At 40.3% G+C, this 26,896-nt stretch overlaps 2 protein-coding genes across 3 annotated transcripts in view; both read left to right on the forward strand.

The window, feature by feature from the left end:
• LOC106809121 overlaps window positions 1-14,190 on the forward strand; it is an 18,884-nt gene extending 4,694 nt beyond the window's left edge. The window contains exons 5-22 of the mRNA XM_014812083.1: window positions 63-172; window positions 508-616; window positions 1,022-1,156; window positions 1,425-1,510; window positions 2,838-2,958; window positions 3,291-3,363; window positions 3,527-3,736; window positions 7,705-7,958; window positions 8,349-8,484; window positions 9,263-9,493; window positions 9,815-10,011; window positions 10,535-10,644; window positions 11,106-11,214; window positions 11,395-11,529; window positions 11,987-12,072; window positions 12,374-12,494; window positions 13,226-13,298; window positions 13,648-14,190. Of these exons, the coding sequence (XP_014667569.1) occupies window positions 63-172; window positions 508-616; window positions 1,022-1,156; window positions 1,425-1,510; window positions 2,838-2,958; window positions 3,291-3,363; window positions 3,527-3,736; window positions 7,705-7,958; window positions 8,349-8,484; window positions 9,263-9,493; window positions 9,815-10,011; window positions 10,535-10,644; window positions 11,106-11,214; window positions 11,395-11,529; window positions 11,987-12,072; window positions 12,374-12,494; window positions 13,226-13,298; window positions 13,648-13,863 (2,512 nt within the window). The 3' untranslated portion in view covers window positions 13,864-14,190. The remainder of the gene's footprint in view (window positions 1-62; window positions 173-507; window positions 617-1,021; window positions 1,157-1,424; window positions 1,511-2,837; window positions 2,959-3,290; window positions 3,364-3,526; window positions 3,737-7,704; window positions 7,959-8,348; window positions 8,485-9,262; window positions 9,494-9,814; window positions 10,012-10,534; window positions 10,645-11,105; window positions 11,215-11,394; window positions 11,530-11,986; window positions 12,073-12,373; window positions 12,495-13,225; window positions 13,299-13,647) is intronic.
• Window positions 14,191-17,797: 3,607 nt separating this feature from the next.
• LOC106809126 (syntaxin-18-like) lies at window positions 17,798-26,698 on the forward strand. 2 transcript variants are annotated; one of them, XM_014812089.1, is made up of 11 exons: window positions 17,798-17,977; window positions 22,040-22,104; window positions 23,163-23,278; window positions 23,582-23,659; window positions 24,482-24,548; window positions 24,834-24,976; window positions 25,129-25,223; window positions 25,394-25,452; window positions 25,729-25,798; window positions 26,035-26,115; window positions 26,379-26,698. In XM_014812089.1, exons 1-11 carry the CDS (start codon window positions 17,831-17,833, stop codon window positions 26,472-26,474), a joined length of 1,017 nt encoding a protein of 338 aa, XP_014667575.1. In that variant the 5' UTR covers window positions 17,798-17,830; the 3' UTR covers window positions 26,475-26,698. The 2 variants fall into 2 exon arrangements, with proteins under 2 accessions (XP_014667575.1, XP_014667576.1); XM_014812090.1 differs by having other exon boundaries at window positions 24,834-24,952.
• The last annotated feature ends 198 nt before the right edge of the window (window positions 26,699-26,896 follow it).

Genomic DNA, 26,896 nt, shown 5'->3' on the forward strand with positions numbered 1-26,896 from the left:
ACCTCTTAGCTATAGTATTATTAGCTCTTGATATATATATATATATATTCTTACATCCATAGCCTATTACCAGAATCCACGCACTGGCTCATAGCTAACGAACGCATCGAAGAGGCAAGCACAGTTCTCACGAGAGCAGCAAAAATGAACGGCACTGAAATATCAACTGCAGGCGAGTATATAAGTTAATTGTGCTTTTCAGCAGCGCGATTTTCGCCCTTCCATTACATGTGTTGTACACGAGACTTAACACGTATATTATTATTAACAAGAAAATGTGTATCCTAGATTTATGCTACAGAGCTCAACTTACAAGAATTCATGCATAGACTTTACAGAACCGATAGACTTCCAGAAGTACCAAATGGTAGTAGTACACATTACAGTAGTCTCACAAAACATGCTCTTCAATTTATGTGATTTTTGCGCAGAGTTGCATGTTCGTTGTAGCGTGAGTTGATAATAACTTTATTAATTTAAATAATACGTATTTTGTAAATTCTTTAGACTTGACCCCGATTGCACATAAAGAGGATAAGAAGAAAAAATACAGTATGATAGACGTTTACAAGACTCCGGGGCTCAGAATATTGGGAACGGTTGTATTTCTTATTTGGTAATGGTTTATTAAAGTAGCATCCACGCTAAAATCTGTTAATTGTGTCGCGAAATCGAATTCAATATCTACGAATATTTACGGCTAGTGGATTATTCAAACCCAATCAATTTTCTGGCTTTATCGCCTCTGGTAGACAATTATTCGACTTTCGCTAACCATTGCCTGCTTTTTCAGCGGTTTTTATCTGCCGATTAGAGTAACACACCAAAAATAGTAGAAATAGTGGGTCTTAAAAACAGAGCGTGATCTTGAAACCAACACGTGCCTTTATGATTTGCTAGCTAGGAGACAAGTTAACGGGAGCACTATTTCGTGAAGTAGTGATCGACTGCGTGTATGTGCGTACATTAGTAAGTACGAACATTTACCTATAAACTCATTCCGTGAGTATTTCCCTCACAGGATGGCAGATAGCATGGTGTACTACGGACTTACTCTGGGCCTGCAGAGTCAAGCAGGAAACATCTACCTGAACGGCTTCTTAAGCGGAATAGTTGAGTTTCCATCCGTTGCGATATCTATTCTGGCCGCAGAAAAGTAAGCATTTATCTGGTTTCTATTGCTTCGCAATAGAAGTATCATATCTATAGCCTCAGTAGCTTATATAATATGCAGCCCTAGTCGTATGACACAACACGTACCTGCATGGCGTCGTTCATAACTACATGTTGTCACTCGTAAGTGCAAGTTGTCATGTATTATCGCTGTCTCTATGTACGCCATGGCGTCATCCCCGGGCGCCATCATCCCGCGATGTTTACTGATAGTTTCCCGTTCGTTGTGCGCCGCTGCGACGTTATGACAGGTTTGGACGGATAAAATCGCTGTCGTTCTTCCACGTCTGCTCCGGAATAGCGATGATCGTACTCTACTTCACTCCACTAAAAACAGGTAAGGGGATGAAACGGGCAAAACAAGTGATCTATTTTTTCACCGAAACAACAGGACTGCAGCGCGTGTTTTCTTCTTAGTGTATTCTGCTTATCGGCCCAGTTTCTTAGCGTAATAGCGCTCAACATCAATAGAAATCAACCACTTTGACGGCGATGACACAAAATGTGGAGTTCAGTGACACCCACCCGCCACGACAAGACAACCCAGCACATACCATCCCAGATTTCCCACCACACTATCTGCTGTATGGTCCCCAAACATATTATTGTGGAAGCATGTTAGATATCTGTGTGTTCCAACTTCATATACATACATGTACAAACGGCTTCACATACTTTGTCATGGCGAATGCGAACGCAAACGTAGGGGTGCAGCACTCTAGATGGCAGCATGGTGGTCGCCTGTAGTTTAGAAATTGGCAGTCAGTGCGCCTATAGTATAGCTCAAGGGGTCGTTGTCGTAACAGGTACTACAGATATGTACCCGAGGTACATATATGTATACACAAAGAGTACCAGACTTGTACTACAGAAGTGTACCCTAACCCTAACACTAACCCTAATCCTAACCCTAACCCTAAATCTAACCCTAACCCTAACCCTAACCCTAAACATACCTCATATAAAAATATAAACATAATACTAAACAACCTAAAACTACCTCGGGTACATATCTGTAGTACCTGTTACGACAACGACCCTTCGTGCTATAGTATACTATATTACTATATATATATATATATATATATATATATATAGTGGATGACTCAGTTACGCTACCCAAGTTATTTTGTACGCGCATAGCAATAGTCTCGGTATACGTTCATAGTTACTTTTACGGGAAGGTCGCTAGTAGTGAAGCACAAATGCAAGCCGTAGAAGTTATCTTGTCACGCATTACGTCTCGCCCATTGTTAATATAGACGTCCAGCAATCAGATTCATGTTAGTTGGCCGGCCAGCCGTTTTCCTGTGTTCAAGGCCGACTCGAACGCCGTAAATGATGTTTTCCCCCTTGACCCATTTCGTGCACCACCCCTGCGGGCCAGCAGTTTTATAGAAGGGTCTGCCGAATCACACCCACGCGCGGCCATGCACGCACACACATGCAGACACAACTTCACGCATTCGCACATGTATGGGCGGGCGGACACACGCACGCACGCACGCACGAACAAAGACAACAAAGCACTCGAACGTGCGCACAAATGTTGCGCGGATAGTATTGGCGGTATTGCTTTACAGCTTTATTTTACATTACAGCTTTTTACATTACAGCTAATTTACAATACATAACATTTACATTACAGCTAATTTACATTACAGCTTCGGGCACAGATCTGGGCTGGCTGAACACGACGTTTATCCTCACTGGAAAATGCATGATAACGGCGGCATTCCGCATGATCTACATCTACACTGCCGAGGTGTACCCGACAGTCGTAAGGTGGACGTTGTTTCATATATGTAGCAGGAAGAATTTTGGAGCAATTAACGCAGATCGAGATCAATCGTTCGCTTTACTTAGTTATTTATGAAATTTAAAGTCGCATTATGTCCGGTTCGAGAAATATCGTCCGTTTTCTAAACCTCATATTTCGCGAATTTCTAACTTATAATATTGAAACACATCAGCAATACAATTCCTTCGTTATTCATACTGCGTATTGTATAATGTTATATAACACCGTGTGCGGGAATGAGGGGTTGTTTGATTTGTGTTGTTCGATCAATTTTTATCTGCACAAGTCATGTATCCTGCACATTGCTCATCCGCAGGAACACGGGGCTGGGCATGTCATCCAGCGCTGCGCGTGTAGGCAGCATGATTGCACCAATGACCATAGCACTGGTAAGCAAATTTCGCGGTCTTCGAAATGTTTACAGCTATAGGCGACTTGCTATCTCACACAAAAACAGGACGCGCTCATAAAACGTTTTATTATCGCGCATTTTATTCATTTTTACAATGATGCCTATTGACCACGAATTTTGACTGACGGTTCTGTTTTCAGCAACGCCATTACCCGTGGGTACAACCAGTTCTGTTCGCGGGCATAGCGTTTGCGTGCGCCGTCGTGGGCCTCTTCTTCCCCGAGACGAAGAACAAGGGACTGTCGGAGACACTGGAGGAATGGCCAGACTGGAAGGCCGGCAGGCTATCAGTCGGCGACAGCGGTGACGGGGGAACAAAGGAACTCGAAGCAGAAATGAAACCCATGGTTCCCTAATGCTGTATTTTCTGTAAAATTTCCATCACGGAATTAATACCTTAATTGTGTGATCTATCAAGGACTTACAAACGTGTTAACGTCAGAATAACGGTCTATTCATATTGAATATGAAATGAATGATAAATTAATCAATTAACATTGATTATCTAATTAAACATATATACACCCGTCTACAGTCTTGATTACAGAGCTATTCCAGATATTAGATGTAGATCTATGCGCAGAATATTGCTAATGTTTATAAATAATTGTATGTAGGCTTATATATAGAATAAACAGCGTGAAATTTTCATAATGCTCACTACCGCATGATCATCTGGGGAATTTGACATAAATCGAATAAAGGATATGCACACATGCAGGGAACGTAATGTGATAATAATTATTTCATTTTAAATACTTGTTCAACCAATACTTGTTCAACCAAACGAATTTACCAGGAATTTCTGAGAATAATCATTCTAGACTCTCAGCTCAGTGGCGCCACTCTAAGATAGCTGGTTGCTATACATCTAAAGTAATAAATTACATACACTTAGAAAGTTTCAGTGTACACTATTCATGCTAAATGACCACGAACTCACTCCAAAATGTTGAACATCACCTTGGCAAGTTCATTGCGCAGAATTGCGTAGTTTCTCAAAACAAATTATTGTTCTAGCCGTCTATACTAGCAAATTTATTACAAGTACAATGCAGAATGAAACATTCTAATGCCACGTATTGCCACAAAAATACAGAAAACCTATCCTCCATGACGCGAAGTAGTATTGGGAAAAGACCAAATTGTTCAATTGTTCACGTTTTTCGGACTTGCTTCAGCAGAGGGACAGGATTTCAGACACGAATGCCAATTATTTACTTTTTAAACTTTAGTCATTATTAATTAAAATGTAAAGCACATTTTACAAATTCGTATAATATTCATTTTATATAAAGCTGGTTTTCTTTTTCTTAGATGATGATATCAAGATGATATCAGGAGTGAATAAAAATGGATCGGATTTTACCAAGCACGCGTGGTGTCAGCCCGCACGGCTCCACTTTGAACGTATAACGACCGAAGAAGATTCTCTTGACAGTCAATAGACACAGACGCACGAGCGCCATCTTCATGTACAATAATATAGGCATAGCGGGTAACCCAGGGCGTGATGCTGCGAGCAAAGTGAATATTATAGATCCGATTTTACCAAGTACACGTGCTGCCGGTCCGCGTGGTTCCACTTTGATCGCATAAGAACGGCCGATGAAAATTCTCTTGACAGTAAACGGTGACCGACGTCGGAGCGCATTTTTCATGTACATAAGCATAGCGGGGACCACAGGGCGTGCTGCTGCGAGGAAAGTGAATATTATAGCTTTGACTTTACCAAGCACACGCGCTGTTGGCCCGCACGGCTCCACTTTCAACGTATAAAAACGGCCGAAGAAAATTATCTTGAGAGTCAATGGAGACCGACGCACGCGCACCATCTTCATGTACAATAATATAGGCTAGCGGGTAACTCAGGGCGTGATGCTGCGAGCAAAGTGAATACTATAGACTGAATTTTACCTAGCACACGTGCTGTCGGCCGACACGGCTCCACTTTGAATGTATACGAACGGCCGAAGACAATTCTCTTGGCAGTCAAGGTCGACCGACGTCAGAGCGCCTTTTTCATGTACATAAGCATAGCGGGGAACCCAGGGCATGATGCTGCATGCAATGGGAATATTATAGATAGGATTTTACCAAATACACATGCTGTCGGCCCGCCTGGCTCCACTTTAAACGCATAAGAACGGCCGAAGAAAATTTTCTTGGTAGCCAACGGTGACCGACGCAGGAGCGCCATATTCCTGTACATTATATAACATAGGCATAGCGGAGAACACAGAGGGTGATGCCGCGAGTAAAGTGTATCTTATAGATCGGATTTTACCAAGCGCCCGTGCTGCCGGTCCGCCCAGCTCCACTTTGAACATATAAGAACGGCTGAAAAAAAAATTCTTGACATTCAATGGCGACTGAGGCCGGAGCGACTTTTTCATGCACATAAGCATAGCGGGGAACCCAGGGCGTGATGCTGCGAGCAAAGTGAATATTATCAGGAGTGAATAATAATATAATTATATAGAAATAATATAAGATTAGATATAATAATAGATTTAATAATAATAATCTATTATTATTATTCACTCCTGATGACATGCATAAAAGCTTGCACCTGTATATACCACATTGTACTTTTGACGTGTGTATGACTTATCTGTACGTCACTACGCATAGTTGCCGCAGCTCCACGGGACGGTTTTTACAGATTTAAGTTATTAATGGCAATGAAATTATTAGGAGAGGAATAAAGTTTATGCTTAAAAAATATGGCTGATAATACTGACCATGCCTCACTTCTTCTTCACCTCTGCCACTAGGTATATGCCGAAATTTCATCTCTGACAATTTTAGGCGAATAGTGTCTAGTCCCCGTGTGTGGCACGTAATCATTGCATCATCACAGTATTCTTTATGGGTCCTAGGTATGCCGAAGAGGGCATTGTGGGATGAGGCATATATGTTGCCCTGTTATGTTGCTTATATATGTTGCCCATATATGCAGGATCCTACAGGTAAGTACTTTCGGTCTTTCCATTGATGTGTGTACTATTTATTGCCCCCCCCCCTCTTTATAGCCATCTCCACTGTATAAGGACATCTTTTGCATATAACATAATTGCGCGTACCACTCGGTAGGGTTGTATAGATTACTCTAGATCTAGACCAAGCCAATTGAATTTTATTGCATGATTTTTATAGCGTGTACAATGTAAGATACAGGTCAAATTACAGCCTTCATCTGTTATATAATTTTCTCGACGTCCTACCCGTCACAGCGCGATACGGCGATGATTTTTCTGGTACAATTTCTGCGTACTGTGCACGTATTTTAAAACCGGACATGAAAGTCCTAATCAAATATTATGACTGTCGTTGGGAATCAATGAGAGTGGGAGGACCACTCACATAGTTTAATGTTTGGCAGCTTTCATCATATTCGTGCGTGGGCATCCGTCAGTTTATGAGTGAATAAAATTCCTCATGCCTACATCATAAACCCATAGGGTCTTAGCTCAGCAAGATGGTCTGCTGCGGGAGCGTTTAGAAGAGTACGCGATTCAATTTGGTAGCTAGCTTTGGTAGTTAGGTTCTGTTTTGGTGTTATATTGCTTGAGTAGCATACGGCAATCGAAGCGTCTGCGACGGAAATGTGACATATGATGTACAAACAGAACCTGCTGTCTCTCCGTATTTGTTCACCTGAAGTCAACACAACTATATGACTCGTACAGTATTCAGCGCAAATATCGTCTAGTTAGCAAACAGTCTCGCATCAAAACAGGTCTAAGCCCGAACAAAAAAACTCTCATAGTGATGTAGTTGTATTCCAGAGCATGCATAGCAGAGCAAGCATATATATCAGGAATAGATAATAGGGATATATTATCTACTCCTGATATATACTCCCTATTATCTGCTCCTGTTATATATGCTAGCTCCTGATGGTATCGTGATAATTAATTCCTTCCGACGCTTCCCAATGATGTATTATCAACACTACCGTGCAACCGTGTTACCCATAGAGTACAATTTAATTGTCACTAGGAAATCACGTAACCGATACATATCCTTTAATCATCTCAATTTAATTATCCTTTAATCATCATCAATACATATCCTTTAATCATTAACCACCGAGGTATATCGTATGCATCACCAACCCAAATCCAACATAATCTTGCTTTCTAACATCAAGTGAAAATGTTTTATATAAATGGAATGGATGCGACATTACCTGCGTGTTTGAGACGCGACACGGCATAGTGGTATACGGCTTGTCCCCCTTATATTTACACGCAATATGCTATAAATATTTTCCGCCACGTGGTTGCACCAGCGTGTGCATACCTCTTCACAGAATAAGCGCCATTTTCACCACGGTGGTGTTCCTCAGTGCACCTATCGCCCCAGCTCTATGTATTCCTATTTAGACGACGCTTTGAACAAACTCGGAAAATATGGAAAGTGGCAATTTTTCCTATTCTTTCTGATAAACGCGTTACAGATATTTGCCAGCTTCCAAACTTTCTCGATAAACTACCAAGGACTGACGCCCGCACACCACTGCCGCGTGCCCGAAGGAGCAAATCTCTCAGATGCCGTACCGGGAAAGTAAGTACTTGTCTAAAATTCGTCCGTATATAAGTTCCACACACGCCGAGTCGTTATTACACAAACAACGGTCAAAGCAGCCGCGTGCGCGACCAAAATGTAACGAGCTTGTGATGATTCGTGGGGTGTAAAAAGTTTGCACATGATTTCTTCAGCAACAGCTGGATTCGTACCGCGCTGCTATGTTGTCCAGCGGTTGCATATTTCACAAACTAGTAATTACTATCGAATAGCTGTAATCCACGATATACGGTGTCAAATACGACCAGAGCAGGACCGTTGTCGCAAATTGTTAGCAAACAATTTCTACAATATTTGACAAGCCATGGTAAGATGTTAACGCTGCCTTATAGCCACATATCTGTGACAAGTCACGCAACTCTTTATCAGGAATGACGAAGACGAACTCTGGCAAGCGGACACGTGTAATCAGTACGTGAACTTTAGCCAGGCGAGCAACGAAACCATAAAGTGTCAAGATGGCTACTGGTATGATGATACATATGGAGACACCATCGTCCCGGAGGTATGCTACGCTGCCACATTACTAGCGTCGGCAATACATATCTGCTAGCATCGTAGCTGTGGCGTAAATGAGCCGGCCATCAATTTTTTTTTTAAAGGGGCAGAGTCGAAATTTCGAGATATGACCACTGGCAAAATTGTTATTATAGTCAATGGGCGCGTGTGTGCTGTACGTGCGGGCTTGTTCTTGCTGCCAGCGGATATGACTAGATAATGACAATCGAGTGAGTGCATTTAGGCGTTATGCTCCGCGGAGGCTATGCACACGCTGTGACTCCATGTGACTGTGGAAGTCGCGTTTGTATAATACACGCGACTATCTCAGAGACTGCGTAAGCATGCGCTACCTCGATGCAAATGTAAAGTGCATAAAGCTTGCTATATATCTAACCTGCTGGGCCACAGCCCTGGGGGCAGTTACTCCCTCATTAATTAGCAAATATGCATAATAACCTTAAAATGAATATAATAAATAATATAACAAACATATCCCTTCAACCTAACTTCGTCCTATATGTTTCTCGAAACCGTAAAAGAAATATGCTGTGCCCCCGTCATTATTCAGTTATATCGCGAAATTGTGAACCCATCTAGGAATTCCCCCAGACTCTCTAGGATTTGTGAAACAGATAGTTATAGGTGAGAAGTTCCTTGGACAAGTTCATCGCGAGAAGGTTTATGAGCTCCTTGCGCAAACTATATCCATCTTGGTTTTACAAATCTTGGTCGTGCCAGGATTCAGCCTATTCGGCTCATTCGCACCGCGGTGATGCTTTCAGTGGGACATCGTCTGCGACAGAAGCATCCTCGTGGATCTTTCCTCCTCTTCGTTCTTCGCCGGTAAACTTGTCGGGGCGTTAATCGTCAGCGTTTTGGCCGACGTTTACGGACGAAAATGGACCATGATCATATCGAACCTGCTCTTCCTGGTGTCGGCGATCGTACAATGTTTCGCTAGCAGCTACATCATGTTCGCCGTCATGCGCTTCTTCATCGCTGCATTCGAAACGGTACGAGCCGGCTCCCTGGCGGGCCAGCTGTAGCAGCATGTGCCATAGTTTAATGTTTACCTATTAAACTAGGTAATCTCTGTAATTAGTATTACATGGTCTTAGTAAAAAAGTAATAAATAATTTTAATTATTTCAAGAATCAGTAGCAAATGAGTGTTTAAATAGTAATTAAATAGAGCGAATGGGAGGAAATTACCGCGAAATCTCATGAAGGCAGAATTTTATTTTCAAGCTTAAACATTGAGTGCACTAGCATTCAGCAAATTCAGCCAATGCATTGAACGTTAACACCCATTGCTGTTCGGTTCCGCTGTTTCAGGGAGGGTATCTAGTTGGATTCACGCTGTTATGTGAGTCCGTGGGTCCGCAGGCACGGGCATGGGTCACCGTACAGGACCAATACTTTTGGGCGTTTGGTATGATGTTACTTCCGGCCATCGCCTATCTTGTGCCTGATTGGAGGCTTATACAGATCATCACCACCGCACCGATGTGCTTCATGTTTATCTATATTTGGTAGGAAGTCTTAGTTAACCACATTTCCTAAAGTGTCGCAACATTTCTGCAACTTTAGTTACTTGTATGTGCAAGGTCATTCACGTCTACCTCATACGAACACGTTAAAAGAATGAATACATTGTAATGATCATTTTCTTCTAAAATCGCACTTTTTTAATAACTTAATAAATTGGACAGGGTTTACTATAGATGTAATCTAGCGTTATTCCAACATTCCCGCATTTCATTGGTTGGGTATTTTATTTTTACAGCGGTCAGGGATTAGTACTTTATTGTTGTTTGGTTATTTTTTAATTATATAATTTGTTAGGTTTATTTATATGTTTTATCAATTTGATATTTTAATATCTATAGGTTGGTCTAGGGTTGGATTATGACAGGTTTTATGACAAATGATCATTCTGGCAACCCTCTATAATACACTAAAGTATGTGATACTCTGATATTGAGCCCAAGTTTTAGTATATATATATATATATATATATATATATATATAATATATAATTTCTTGCATTTATAGCTTACTACCGGAATCGATGCACTGGCTTATAGCCAACAAACGGCCGAACGAAGCCAAGACCGTTCTTGTGAGAGCAGCAAAACTTAACGCCACTGAAATATCAACTGCAGGTGTGATTACAATACGCAGGAATTGCGTAGCACGCGCAATATCACAAATTCATACCTAAGCAAATAAGTAAAACAGTAATTCGGGAATTCACCCTATACCTGGTATACACCTCAGATCTACTCGTGTTCTGTGCAGGAGCGACATATTTTGGTAATAGCGACTGTGCCCAATGCTCTCAGCCGACTCTCTGATCTTCAGACAAAACATTTGTCTCAAATATAGATCATTTTATATCTCAACCACGGTTGTTGGGACTCAAATTTGTTGTGTAGTTTGAGAATTACACACGGCCCATCACTGATGGAAGAATGTTTTTGTAGTATTACAATAAATATGTCAGTTAGATGTACGTTCGTGGAGGATATGTATTCAGTTGAATAGCGTTGGGTGACAAATATGTTGCAATGCAGGTTGGCGATAACCTAAATAATTAAAACTGCCTATTATGTAAATTCTTCAGACTTGACGCCAATTACGCATGAAGATGATACGAGGAGAAAATACAGCATTGCAGACGTGTACAAAACCCCTGGGCTTAGAGTTCTAGGAACAATTTTATTCCTTATTTGGTAATGATTTATTGAGTCAGCATCCGCTTTAATGATGATGTCACTGCAAGCTGGGCGCCTTATTGACGAAAATCGAATGAAATTCCATCGCACAACATTAGCCCACGTTATTATTTATTTACGAACTCAATTCGTAATCAATTATCTCAATGGTTATAAAATTATCGCACTTACATACAGGATCGCAGACAGCCTGGTGTACTACGGCCTTACTCTTGGTCTACAGAACCAATCCGGCAACATCTACATGAACGGCTTCTTGACCGGAGCAGTAGAGTTTCCAGCCATTCTGATAGCCATATTGTCAGCTGAAAAGTAAGTATATATCGGATTTCGACTGCAGCAACACATAGTATACATATATAGAGGAGCATCGGTAAATTCCGCGACGCAGGATTGGTCTATTTTAATTATCTGGGAACCGAAAAATACGAGCTAATTTTTTCGTGATTCGGAAAATAGTCAACCGAGACACAAGCAAGCCCTGAATTGCGATTTCATTTAACTGGGATACGGAAAAAGGCATATTTTTGCATGGAAAACTGGAAATGGAACACACCCACGTTACCCCTTTGTATATGTGGGTCTGTGCATGACACAACACCCAACTGCATGACTATACTTTCTTCATTATGTTGTCATTCGTAATTGCAAGTTATCATGTATTATCGCTGTCTCTATGTACGCCATGGCGTCATCCCCGGGCGCCATCATCCCGCGATGTTTACTGATAGTTTCCCGTTCGTCGTGCGCCGCTGCGACGTTATGACAGGTTTGGACGGGTAAAATCGCTGTCGTTCTTCCACGTCTGCTCCGGAATAGCGATGATCGTACTCTACTTCACTCCACTGAAAACAGGTAAACTTATATCACACCGAAGCGGCAGTCTCGTCATCACGACGAACATTTATCTCACCCGCTTCTAGTCTGCATGAATTTTCCTCAAGTTTTCCCATCAATCTATCCACTCTATAATTCTCAAACACGATATCAAGAGCCGATGAACTGTAGTTCATGAGTTCATGAACTATCATACCTAATTGTCGTAAAGATATACACCTGCACCGTAAAAACAAAACGAATACGCGCGGTTAGGCTGCAGGTGCAAACACAAACAGCGATCAGGCGTATGATACATGGTATCGTTTTGTTATTGCAGCTTCCGGAACAGATCTAGGTTTGCTTAAAACAGCGTTCATCCTCACTGGAAAATGCATGATCACGATAGCATTCCGTGTGCTTTATATTTACACTGCTGAATTGTATCCAACAGTCGTGAGGTGAGCCTATACGTAGATAGCTAGTCACATGTGCACTAATCAGCAAAAGCCACATTTGAATATCTAACCATATTAAATGCATATTCATCACAAAATCTAACTCCTCTGGCGAGATATTGCGCATGCGCTAACACGCTAACGTAGCCAGATTGTGTACTGACCGGTAGGGTATATGCAGCGGGGACCTGGCATGGAAGGTCTACTAATAGGATGTTATCATATAGATCTAAGCTAGGATGACTCCTCTTCATTTTAAATGCATAATCTTTGCAAAATGTTATTATTCTCGGGAGATATTGCGCATGTGTGAGCACCGTTTTTGGCGTGCAATACGGACTGAAAAACACTGCATAATATAGCTTGCTGAGAGAGAGAGGCGTAGGAGCAAAAGGCGGCAGAAAATTAGAGATAGCTGAGGGGCGGTAGAAGAAGGAGGCTGAGCGGGGGGGGGGGGCAATAGAGGCAAAGGGAAAGACGGGAGTGGATGAATCAGGAGTTTTGCACACTACAGGCCGCAATTTATTTAAATATTTGAACACCTTGATCGTTAATAGAGTTAGTATCTTTTTACATATTAGATCCCCCATCAGCCACGTAGTAGCACCGCTCCTTAAAAGAGGAATAGATGGCGACTCAGGCATACATGAAGACACACATGATTTTAAGACACTGTTCTTTTTGTGCTGCTTAGATATATCTGCGATTACCAGGTAAATATTTCTCATCCGCAGGAACACGGGGCTGGGCATGTCATCCAGCGCTGCTCGTGTAGGCAGCATAATTGCACCAATGACCATCGCACTGGTGAGCTAGATTTCCTAATGAATTTACTCCTAGCGTTACTGAATTCATTATATCAGGAGTAGATAATACCTATTATCTACTCCTGATTATATCAATACATGTCTCGTAGTTGTTCTTCCTATTCCCTGCTCAGGATGTGAACATCTTCGCTTAGTTCCGTACCCATGCAAGTTGCAATTTAGCTTTCTGTAACGTTATATAAGTATAGTTTTGATGGGGTATTCTAATATAGTACATAAACAAAATTTTTGAGCGAAATGCTAACATACGTTCGCAACCGCAATTGGCAGCTTTGTTCCAATTTGAACAAAGTTGCAATGACTGCATTGACTGACGCTTACGTTTTCAGCAACGCCAACATCCGTGGGTACAACCAGTTCTCTTCGGGGGCATAGCGTTTGCATGCGCCATTGTGAGTTTCTTCTTCCCCGAGACGAAAGACAAGGGCCTGTCGGAGACACTGGAAGAATGGTCAGACTGGAAGGCCGGCAGGCTATCCGTCGACGACAGCGGTCACACGGGAACAAAGGAACTCGGCGAAGAAATGAAACCCATGGTTTCCTAATTTCCGCTTGTCTGGACGAATCCTATCACGGAAACCTCATCTGATTTGCTTGGTAGCGTTTCAAATATTTTATAGTGAGAATCTATGGTATATGCTATAGTGTAACTATCTATTCATATTGAACATGAAACGAATGAAACAATAAATCAATTCACATTGGTTATCTAATTAGAGCATACACGTGCACGTGTGGTTTTGTCTTCGTTGCAGAACCGCTGTGGATACGAGCCGTAGATCTATAGCAGAATTGCAGAATATTGATCACGTTTATGTTTAATTATGTGTATATACAAAATAATCAGTAGAATGTCTCCATAATCTTCAGCATATGAAAAATTCAATAAAAATATGCGAACAGGCAACGTAATGTCGTATTAAATTATATCATTTACTATACTTCTCAAAGCAATGTAACGAATTTTCTAGCAATTTCGGCGAATTATTTTGCTACACTCCCGGCTCGGTGGCGCCCGTCTCAGTTAGCTGGCTGGTACATCCAACATGATTAATTATATTTACTAAGAAAGTTTTCGTGTATAGACAACAAACAATTTATTCATACTAAATCATCACAAATGCAATGCATTACTTAACCTCCAGAACATAACCTTGACAATATCATTAAGCAGAACTGCGCGATTTTATTCCCAAAAAACAAATATTTATGTTTTCTAGACGGTTATAGAGCATCTATATTACATGCTGTATGCAAAAAATACATACAACTGCAGCTTTTTACTACAAATAAACGCAGAAAACTGATTTGCCATGACGCAATGTAGTGAAGAATTGGCAGAAGATTAAATTGTTCAATTGTTCACATTTTTCGGACTTGCTTCAGCAGAGGGACAGGATTTCACATAATAAACGCGATGAATTTATAACAAAAGATAATAAATAAATAATGAATAAATAAATAAATCCTATCCTGGTAGTAAGTGGGGGATAGGGTGCGCAACTTGCGATGAGCACCTTCTGTGGGCTTCTTCGCGACGGGAGACGTGGGTGTCGTGTCGTCCGGCATAGATTCTTCTAAGCGCGAACGACACGACCGCTCTTTCTGTCTCTCTCTTTCTCTCTTTCGCTTTCTCTTCCTCTCACTCTCTTTTACTCTTTCCTCTGTCTCCCCCTCTCTCCTCTCTCTTTTTTCTCTCCCCCCTCTCTCTTTTTTCTCTCCCCCCCCCTCTCTCTCTCTCTATCCAACACACCAACATCTGTTATTATGTTTGTCAGGGGGCATACTGGCCGCTGGAATTTGATCAAACTCACGTGCTTAGCGCGGATGCGTGATTGGGTGGGTGGTTGGGTAGGGGGGGGGGGATAGAGGATATGCCGCTTGCTTACAAAGTAGAGCCACGCATTTATAACTTTAGTTACTCGCTTGAATATTCTCGTCTCCGCCACAGGCACTTGGAGCGTTTCAATAAAATATAATGCAAAATAAATACGAAATCTATTTACTACCAAAGTCTTAATGTTTCTCTACTCTCTTTCACCTATTATTGCCGACAATTTCCTGTAAATGCCGTTCAAATGCTCATCTGCAACACACGCTGGCCGCCGCACGCTAGCTGCTGCACACTGACACATAAATATATATTTATATTTATATGGAAATGGTTTTAATTATATTTTTTTAATTTTACCATTTTAATTGTAAATATTTATTTCACGAAGTAAATGTGAGAATATTTAATTTTTTAAATTTTTTTTTGAAAACAAAAATATTTGTTGTGATGGTGAATATTTATGTAAAGGACAATTTAGGTTTCAAATATGTACGTATTAGATAGATAGGGTATATACACAGATACACTCAGGCACAAATAAACATACAGCACATAAAATAACAAGAACACACCATACCACACCAATAATAACACACCGCTCGGCATCACACCTCACCCGCTACACTACATGCACCACGCTGCACTACACTGCACTACACTACACTCCACCAAGCCACACCATGCAGTGGCGTAGCCAGGATTTTTTAACAGGGGGGGGGGGCAAAAACAGCGAACTGCGCAAAATAGTGGATGACTTAATATTTTACTGGTTCCTCCGCCTTCCCTCTCCACACCCTACGTTATGTGTAATGTTTAAAATGTAGATCGCAGGAGATGATATTTGAGGCACCTTTGAGTACATGTACAGCCTTCATTCTGACTACGACAATTCTCTTTTTAGTAGAACAATTCTTATTTTTTAATTTTATTTTTACTTTCGGATCAACAGGGGGGGCATGGCCCTTTTGCCCCCCCCCCCCCGGGGGCCACTCACCCCACATTATGGTAGGTATGTGCCACTGCGAAGTCAAAAATGGGGGGCTCTGGAACTAGCTCAGACCTGAAAATGGGGGTCTCTGAAAGACTGGAACTAATGTTTGTTAAATGCAGGATGCTCTGGAACTGGCTATGTTCGAAAATGGGGGTCTCCGGAACTAGGATTTCGTTGAAATGCAATGCTATGGAACTGGACACGTTTAAAATAGGGGGTCTCCGGAACTGTGGGGGAACTGTGATTTGCTTTAAAATCTATGCTGTAGCACTTGAACCAATAATTGTTGTAGGTACAGGAGAGAAAAACATGACCAGGCAGATGAACGCACGCACACGCACACACACACACACACGCGCGCGCACACACACACACGCACGCGCGCGCACGACTGCACGCACGCACGCACGCACGCACGCACGCACACACACACACACACACACACAGTGACACACACAATACACACACACAAGCAAAAACTTGAAAATAAGTTAACCAAACCATCCATTAATTAGCTTCATTCTTTAATTAAGAATTACTAATAAAAAAAACTTCAAGTAAATGGGCAAAAATTTACTAACCCTTCTGTTAACATGTCAATGTAACACTTTGGTCAACACTTGAAAATGTTAAAAACTAGGATCACCGGAACGGCAAAAATGTAAGATCTGCATGGTAACTAAACTTGTGATGCTCTGGAACGAGATATTCTTAAAAATAGGATGCACTGGAACGGAAGTTTAGGGTTGAAAAGGGGGGTCTCTCCCGCGGCACACACCTACCATGCAATATATATGGAGTGCCCCCCCCCCGGGCTTTGCCCTCCACCCTAACTACGCCACTGACACCATGTACGCCACACCCCGCTATATCGCACCACACCACACGACGCCAAACCACACCACACAACACTACACAACACCATGCACACTACACCACACCACACCACACCACACCATACCATACCATATATCGGTATAGCCAGGGACCTTCGGCAGAGCAGTGCCACCACGTGGAAGTAGCGACGGTGGATTTTTCGATGAGCACTTTCTCTAGGCATGCAACGCTCTATATTAAATGCTTAATGTCGGCCCTAAGTCATTTGCATTGGTCGACAGGTCGCCGACGTGTCCCCGCCCTATCCCCGTACATTGGGATAGCAAGGGACCTATGACATACCGGTGCCATCCACGTTGAAGTAGCGAGGGTGTATTTTTCGTTGCGCACCTTCTATAGGCATGCCATGCTCTAAATTAAATGCTTACTGTCGCCCCTAAGTCATTTGCCTTGGGCGACAGGTCGCCGACGTGTTACCGCCCTGCCTGTACATTGGTATAGCAAGGAACCTATGACAGAGCGGTGCCACCAAGTTGAAGTAGCGAGGGTAGATTTTTCGTTGCACAATCGCTCTGGTGAATTCAGTTGTGAAGCCAGAGGGAGAGCGCCATCTGTCGTGAAGTTTGAAGACCACATGGCCACATTTGTCAGGGGTCAGAGGTCATATCATAGATATGTGGCCGATATCTATTTATCTGTGATCTAAAATAAGTTTTCGCCCACTGATTATTCTTCTCATTTATCCAATTTTATAATTCCGCATCAAACTGTATTAAAACAATTATTTGTTATTTTATGTGAAATCGGCAGCGAGAACATCGGCTCGATAGAGGCAAAACAACACAGCAACATGGATATCACGAACTTGTTCAAAGCTAGCATCAAAGCTGTTAAAACACGTAATAAAGCTCTATCGAAATCCAAAACGGTTGACAGAAGTATTTTAAACGTTTCAAAAACAAAAAGTACAGAATTTTCAACAAAGTCAAAAGATGTGGTAAGTATTTTTGAACCAATCCACTGACTGGCACTGGCGCTGCCACTGGCAGTGGCACTACACTACGTCTACGGTCTACACTGTACAGTCAGTGAGTCACAGGCACTTGGAGCGTTTCAATAAAATATAATGCTAAATAAATACGAAATCTATTTACTACCAACGTCTTAATGTTTCTCTACTCTCTTTCACCTTTATTGCCGACAATTTTCTGTAAATGCCGTCCAAATGCTCATCTGCAACACACGCTGGCTGCCGCACACTAGCTGCTGCACGCTGACACATAAATATATAGCAGGTAGGAAAGCGTGCTGCCAAAATTCGCTCGACTCTCGCTTGATTTCACACAAATACAACACAAATATTCAACCATTCTACTCCATCTCTGTTTCTATTTGAAGGACAGTGTTCACTTGTTATATAACATACTGTCTGTGTTCGTAACCGAGCTGTGTCACGCGAAATCACACAAAGTCGGACAAAATTATTGCGTTCACTCCCGTTGCGCAGTTTATGTAAACTTTGGGAAACTACCACGCTGCTTTCAAACTCCCGTACGAGCCTCGTCAAAGCCGCCAGTGGAGCGTTGCAATAATGCGGCGCAAAAATTAGGTCATGAAGAGCGCTGGTGGGTACGTGTTTCCTGATTCCGACGGCCATTTACATAAACTGCGCAACAGGAGCGAACGTGAGAATTTTGTCAGGCTTTGTGTGATTTCGCGTAACACAGCTCGGTTACGAACACAGACAGTATGTTTTTATAACAAGTGAACACTGTCCTTCAAATAGAAACAAAGATGGAGTAGAATGGTTGAATATTTGTGTTGTATTCGTGTGAAATCAAGCGAGTGTCGAGCGAATTTTGGCAGCATGCTTTCCTACCTGCTATATATTTATGTGTCAGTGTGCAGCAGCTAGCGTGCGGCAGCCAACGTGTGTTGCAGATGAGCATTTGGACGGCATTTGCAGGAAATTGTCGGCAATAATAGGTGAAAGAGAGTAGAGAAACATTAAGACGTTGGTAGTAAATAGATTTCGTATTTATTTAGCATTATATTTTATTGCAACGCTCCAAGTGCCTGTGTGTACAGTGTACTCAGGACTGTATACTAGTGACTAGACTACATTAGTAGCAGTACTACTAGTACTCTGACTCTGTAGACTGTAGTCTGTAGTCAGGACTACACTGTACAGTGATTTAGTGACACTGACAGTGTTGGAGCATTGCATTAAAATCATGCTGGTAAATAATCCTGATTACTTAAAGGGATACTAGACTCTAGGATTTTACTGCATACAACTGTACTTACTGTATAACAAATCGTCTATACCCCCACGTACTTGTTACCAGATACCTAATTTAATTGTTATGATTAATTATACATCAACACTACAAAATTTGAACGGCGCCGTTGACACCCGCGACAGTGCTTCCACCCTGAAAAAGTTGCGCATTTCCCGATATATTTTACACGTTACAGACCGAGGGCTAATCACAAAGGTGCAATTATATTTATACCTAAATGCTATTTAGCCGAACGATGTTCATTTTAGGACAAATTTATCCATAATATAACTGTAACTATATGTCGTTTATAAGATATTACAATCCTTTTGCTTTTAAATTAATAAATAAGAAACACCCTCGGTCTGTAGCCCTTGGCTGAAAAGTCATCTTGCGCAACTTTTCAGATTGTGCGCTTTGAGTGGCGCCACCGTCATTGTAATCAAACTGTAGTCGTTACTTTTAAAACATTAAAAAAAATTTATAACATCATTGTTCACGGTTAAATCCTTAAATTATTTACTTTGACAGTTTCATCTGTCGTGCTGACAGCTATTTTCAGAACTTCTGAATTCGTCACCAGATGGCAGTAGGTGACAGTGATTCGAAAACTGTCAGATGTTGGTCGGTGGGGCCCCCTGAGCCGATGGTCTGGTCCTGGGCCTGAGAATGTTGTCATACACATATATGACAGTACGTCATATGTTCCACCATGTGGAAAATTCAAAAGACTTAGTGGATTCTCTGAGAGACGTAACTCTAGCTGACGACGAAACCCTCGTGTCATTTGATGTCGTGTCATTGTTCACCAACACTCTGATTGATAAATCCCTGGAAGTGATCAGGGAACGCTTGGAGAAGGATGAGAAACTCACCAGCAGAACCCTCTTGACGGTGATTGACAATATTACATCTCTTCTCGAGTTTGTTCTGTCTACCACATAATTTAAATTCAACGGTGAGCTGTACCAACAAAAATTCGGCACAGCCATGGGAAGCCCAGTATCTCCTATCATAGCGAATTTATTCATGGAGTCTTTGGAGGAAGCCGCCATCGATAGTGCACCAGCAGAAGTTTGCCCTACACTGTGGAAAAGATACGTCGACGATGTGCTAGCCATTATCAAGCAAGGCTTCACCCAACGTCTCAACGACCACCTGAACACGATCGACGCCACAGGGAACATAAAGTTCACCAATGAAGAAATGGTCAATAACCAGATAGCCTTTCTGGACACAGCGATAGAGAAGAAGCCTGATGGTACGTTAAAAACCAAGGTTTTTCGAAAGAAAACACACACAAACCAATACCTCAACTTCACCTCTCACCATCCCACCATCCACAAACTAGGAGTAGTCAGAACTTTATTCGACCTAGCCAACACTATAGTCATGGAAGAAGAAGACAGACAGTCGGAACTTGTGAACATTAAAAAAACCCTCACTACTTGTGGCTATCCCCAGTGGTCGTTCACTGAGGTCGAACGCCAAATTCAACAGAAAGAACGTAATATCACCACCAGGAAGAAGGATAACACCAATAAATCAAAAGGACAATTTGTCATCCCCTACATGAAAGGGCTATCGGAGAGATTTTCAAGAGTACTTAGGTCCAACGGGGTGGGGCCATCTTATAAACCCCATACTACGCTACGGAACCTACTCGTACACCCTAAGGACAAAATAGATACACATGACACTTGCGGTTGCATCTACCAAATTGATTGTAAGAATTGTGACAGTGTGTAGATTGGTGAGACCGGTAGGAAGTTTGGTACACGTCTTAATGAACATAAAAAAGATCGTGGATACCTCTGCTGTCTGACAGCTCTAGCCGTACCCGGGCAGCCAGCGCATCAACGACAGGAGTACTGCATAAATCCGCTATCACTGACCACATGGTGGACCGTAACCATGTTCCGAATTGGTCATCCGCAAAAGCGATGAAGCCAAGGAAGGAACTATTGGATAGACAAATACATGAGTCTATCCACATAAGCAAACACCCCCACACTATGAACAGAGATGAGGGGTCATACAAACTGTCATATGTGTACGACAACATTCTCAGGCCGAGGACCAGACCATCGGCTCCGGGGTCCCCACCGACCAACATCTGACAGTTTTCGGATCACTGTCACCTACTGCTATCTGGTGACGAATTCAGAAGTTCTGAAGATAGCTGTCAGAACGACAGCTGAAACTGTCAAGGTAAATAATTTAAGGATTTAACCATGAACAATGAAGTTATTAATGTTTTAAAAGAAATCCGACTATGAACTTTCACGATTTAAAAAAAAGTATTTCTAATGGTGATTGAACCATGAAACTTTTTATGTAGTGTAATTTTAACCTAAATTAACTGAAAATAGCCCTATAACCTAGAGTAAATGATCCATTTAAGTATCAATGATACTCTGTTTTTTTGTTCCTATTGCACTGGCAGTTCTAACAAATCAGTAAAAATAAAAATAATGCGTAATAAATCTTATTGCACCACTAATAACTCTCCTTTCTGCGGTAAACAACTCACTGCAAAAGAAAAGCCTAACGTCGGCGCGAATGCTGACTCTCTGCACTACGCTGCGATAACCCTCGTGATGATGGTTACCTCCTGCAGCATGCGTGATACAAGTCCTTTCATCCTGCTGGCCTAGCTGTGTCACTTTTTATATTTTCAAAAATTTCCAGTTACTAATCGATGTTTATAAGAAACTTCATGGATACATTACCATTCATATCAGTAAGGCTAAAATATGCTTTGTTTTATTTTACAGGTCACCAATATTACCAAATTGAGAGACTTTCTGTTAGAGCATAGAAAACAATATATAAATGTCAGGTAGAGTGCTGTTTTGATATATGTGATTGATTGGGCGAAAATTACTGAAATAAGTCCAATAGTGTCCCAGTTTTTAAACTAAATACATAGCTAGATTAAAGTGGATAATCCTCGCAACAAAATGCTTAAATACACCTACTGTGAGCAGACTTGCAATATTAGAAGAACATCACGAAATGTTCTCATTGAACCAGAAATGTGCTCCGAGATAGAGCATTTTGAAAACTTTCTTGGGAAAAGTTTTGGCATATAGATACACATAAATTGTTGTTTAGCGAAGCGACCGAGAACGCTAACAGTAGGCCTACGCTAGCGCAAATAGGTCATGGAAAGAAAATACTGTATTTGTTTGCTGATTGCATAAGTAATGTAATTAACATATTATTTAAACAAATTGTACAATTTTGTACTGAAAAATCATTGAATAATAAATTATAACTTGTTTTATCAGAGAAAAGAACGTTTAATGAATTACAGTGATCGCTCAGCTGTGTCCTGGATGTGTAAACTTCCTGTGGTGCTACTTTCGTTTAGATATGCTAAAGAAATATAATGAAATTAGCAATACAAATAAGTTGTAGTGGATTTTTACAACATAGACGAGCTCATAGTAGGTATATCTATGCATTTTGCTGAGGGAACTGGCCGTTTTAATAAGCCTCTGACTCAGCTAATTTTTTTATGCTTTTTAGTTAAATCCTCTGGGCCCAGTCACAGACTTTGTTTCATTTTCATGGCTTTATTGAAAGGAGCATGTAAATAATCGTTGTGCTCTTGTGTGGGCTAAATTTTTTAGTGTTATCAAAAATTCCGTGTTTTTTCAATTATCAAGATCGTTTGTGGTTGTATAGTAGCAGAGGTGGCTCTAGATACAGCAGCTGGTACTAAAACTGTATATCAAACATAAACAATATAGTACATTTACAACATAGTACATAGACAATATAGTACAATATAGTACAATATAGTACATAAACAACATAGTACATTTATTTGTTTTACTACGGAGTTATAAATGTATCTATAATATATACCTCAATTGTCTCATTCATATTTAGACATCTAACATCAAGCAATGAACAAATGAGTGATGTGGAGAGAGACCAGATTGACACAGCTGCACAAGAATTTATTCGGAACTGCTCCGAAACCCTGAAATCAATTAAAGCAATTGGTAAACAAAAAATGGCTGAACTATTTTTGCTATATATTCATAAATACATAGTGCAACAGGTATGGATATATATGGGCATTTGTGTCTAATCATCCATGTTTATTAACTATTTAATGCAGTGCGAATGTTAATGTTTCAATGTTCATTATAATAGGAATCTGAACAATAAATGAAACCTTCTCATCATATGGCATTAGTGACAGTCTACTTGTAGCACCCGTGACAAGGTAAATTTGCTAGATGTTCCAGATTTCTATCATAAATGATAAAGATATTTAAAATTGTTTCTCACTTTAATTGTAGCAATTTCAAAGGACATTTCATCGCAGGCATGCGAACATCGATATGCCGTTCTATCATTGATTGACGGCTATTTAAAAGGCAAGTATCAAGTTAACGTTTAAATGAAAAAAAAAATAAATATTATACATGATGTCATCTTACTATAATTTGGCGAATGTTGTATGTATGTATGTATGTTAATGAAAGGCTCCGCCAGTTTTGATCAAAATAGCGCCAAATTCACAGAAGAGATCGATGAATACACGGGACGGGTTCTAAACTATACTCGGTTGAAAACGGTAAAAAAGGCTTAAAAAAGACAACAAAAAAAGGTAAAGATTTGCCTGAAAATAGGGGGCGCTATATCTTTGCCTTGCTAATATTTCGCCGTCTGTCAACGTTGTGCTGCATGTAAGCCCAATAATGATTTTTATGATTTTTGTAAGCCCAATAATGTAAGTAGAAAGAAGCATGTGATAATGAAGTTAAATGTCAATGTCAAGGTCAATCTATTCTCTTATCTCTCTGGGTATTGAACAGTCGGTACCACATGCATCACAGTCACTAAGCCCGCGCTTAGCGCGGGTTCCAGCTAGTGTGTTATAACACATAGAAATATGAATAAGTTTACGTTTTTTTTACCGGCACCACATTATTTAAAGTTTGCATTCGCATAGTTTGTGAAGATAATGCTGTTAAACTACCACTTATATTTATTAGTCTATCGGAACATGTTGTTAAAACATGTTGGTATGTATACTTTACTTGCTACATCACACAATCTAAAGTTATATTGAATAATTTAGAATGTGCATGCATGGCTAAAATCTAGTAAGAATGATTAAGAAGTTTAAAATATAATAAAATCAATGGTAACAAACCTGTGCAATGCTATAAAAAAAAGTTTTTTTCTGCTTGCAGCTGTATGTAAGATATATAGTGAGCAGAGGGTGATACGAATGAAAAGAATGGTGGATGTTAAGCGAATGTAAGTGACACCAGCATTCTTATTCAATTATTCAGGAGTGCTACTAAATGTTCAGTTACATATCATGTCTCATTTCTACTATACGGTTGTTGTAAAAATAATAGCCAAACGGTATGGATGTATATTACTCTAAATTGAGTTGGCAATAAATATTTAATTACAATAAGTATATGTGTCAGCACAAAGAGTATTTATATAATTCTTAACAAAATATCAAGTTTAATTGTTGGATATTGAATGTAGTGTGGCTTGCAGTTGAGAAAGTTTTATGTGTACCTCTGTCAGGGCAAGACTGGAACCAGAACGTAAGCAACATTCACCAGCTGTCAACCAGAGGAACAATGCAGATAACAATGACAAGCAGTCTTTTTCTTCCAGTCGGATAGCCGATTCTTCTACCAAAAGTACAAATGAACCAGATATTACAAGTATATTTCAGATAGTATGAAAATATTTCTTTTGTGTGCGAAATCATCATGTACGTTCCATGCATAGCAACGTTTAGCAAGTTACATAGCAAGGATTCTACCTGAAAATTCTGTGATTTCAATCAAGATAAGTGCAGAATGTTGTTTTTCAGAGAATAAAGTTTCCAAGCTTGATACCTCGTGGCAGGAGGAGAGTGATGAAGTTGTAATTGATGGAGATGCCATTTCACCAGAAGAGATGCAAATGGTATGTGATAGAGCTGGTGCCCAAGCCAATTTATAATTTTTGTTGCTTTACCCGTGGGATAACCTACCGTCATTATATAACATTTTTAGCCATTGTTAGCCATCATAATAATAAATTTTAATTTGATGGAGTTTAATGTTCTAATATTGTATTATTTTTATGTCCTATAGTTTCAGCAAGAGAACGAAAGAATTTATGAAGACATGAATAACATGGTCAATGAAGTGCGGTAAGTGCGTAAATATCCCAGGCTGCCTATCTTGGAGGATATTGTGGTATTTATAAGTTTGCATTCTAATTTCTATTTGTTTTACATTTAAGTCATGCAAAATGAGCGTTTGCAGGCATATTAAAAAAGTTCTTTTTTTAAATTTATATTGTGCGTTATTTGTGTGTTCGTGAGTCGTGAGTCGTATGGCGTATGTCGCTGGCGGAGGTATGCACTCTCCGTGAGTGCACTCTGTCTAGTTCTATATGTGTTTCCACAATCTTCTGCTTTTCCCAGAAAAATAGAAGGCAGTGTTATAGAAATATCAAAATTGCAGCAGGTTTTTACGGAGAAAGTCTTGGAACAGGTAGGCATGCACACGTACATATTTTTTGCAAAATCTGTATGATTCATAGATATTTACAATAATATAATACAATAACTACTGTTATATATATATGGGTGTGCATTATTATTGTATATGTATGTATAATTAATATAATATAAACATTTATGTATACTATAAGTCTTGATATCATAGTATAGTCTGCTATAATTTATATTTGATGCCAGTGGTGGTTGGTAATTTAAAATGTTCCACAGGCTAAGGATATCGATCGCGTATTCGACACTGTTGTTGGGACGACAGAAAACATTAAGGAGGGAAATGAACAGATACGAGAGGTGAGTGGGCAAGTAAATGTACAGCGTTGCCTCCACCAACAGAGATGAACATCTAGATTTCTTCCTCATTTCTCGTTCACGATACATTTTGAAGTAAGGCGAATCAATCTTTCTGCTTTGTACATCTTGCATGTATTTGGAAGTGACTTTCTGTAAGCATGTAAATAGGTTGTGTCGAAATCACCATGTTAATTACCAACAGGAATGTGATGTAGTTTAGGAGTGGTCAGGCAATGGTGATAGCATCACGATGTTTGTTTCAGGCGATGAAGAACAATGCTGGATACAGGGTCTACATACTTTTTTTTCTCGTCGTTGTGTCCTTCTCCTTGCTATTCCTGGACTGGTATAGCCCATAATTCTCAAAATGTTTTAAGTGCTGCTCTAATCATGGTAATGTCTGACACGTTAAACCCAACACATTTAAATCAATGCATTAATTGCAATTGCTTGTTGACAGTACTGATATCATGCTGGTCATGGGGTCTCTATTTAATGGGAAGTTGTTGTTATGTAGTATTTGATAATAGCGTTACAATTCATAATAAAGTTTACTCTAAGAGTATCTCTTATTCATATTTTATTATATTCTTCCATGGTTCTTTTATTTAACATAAAATAATATATATAATCTATAATATATAGCTACTATAAACAGCTTTGGTGGTTTCACATCACATATAGTACAATCAAAATTCGATATAATTAAATATAGTTGCGAGTTAAACACGTACACGTCCATGTCGAGTGTGATTATAGTGCACACGTAATATTTTTAATC

The sequence above is a fragment of the Priapulus caudatus genome, unplaced genomic scaffold (genome assembly GCF_000485595.1).
Source record: "Priapulus caudatus unplaced genomic scaffold, Priapulus_caudatus-5.0.1 Scaffold330, whole genome shotgun sequence".
In the NCBI taxonomy this organism is placed as follows: domain Eukaryota; kingdom Metazoa; phylum Priapulida; class Priapulimorpha; order Priapulimorphida; family Priapulidae; genus Priapulus; species Priapulus caudatus.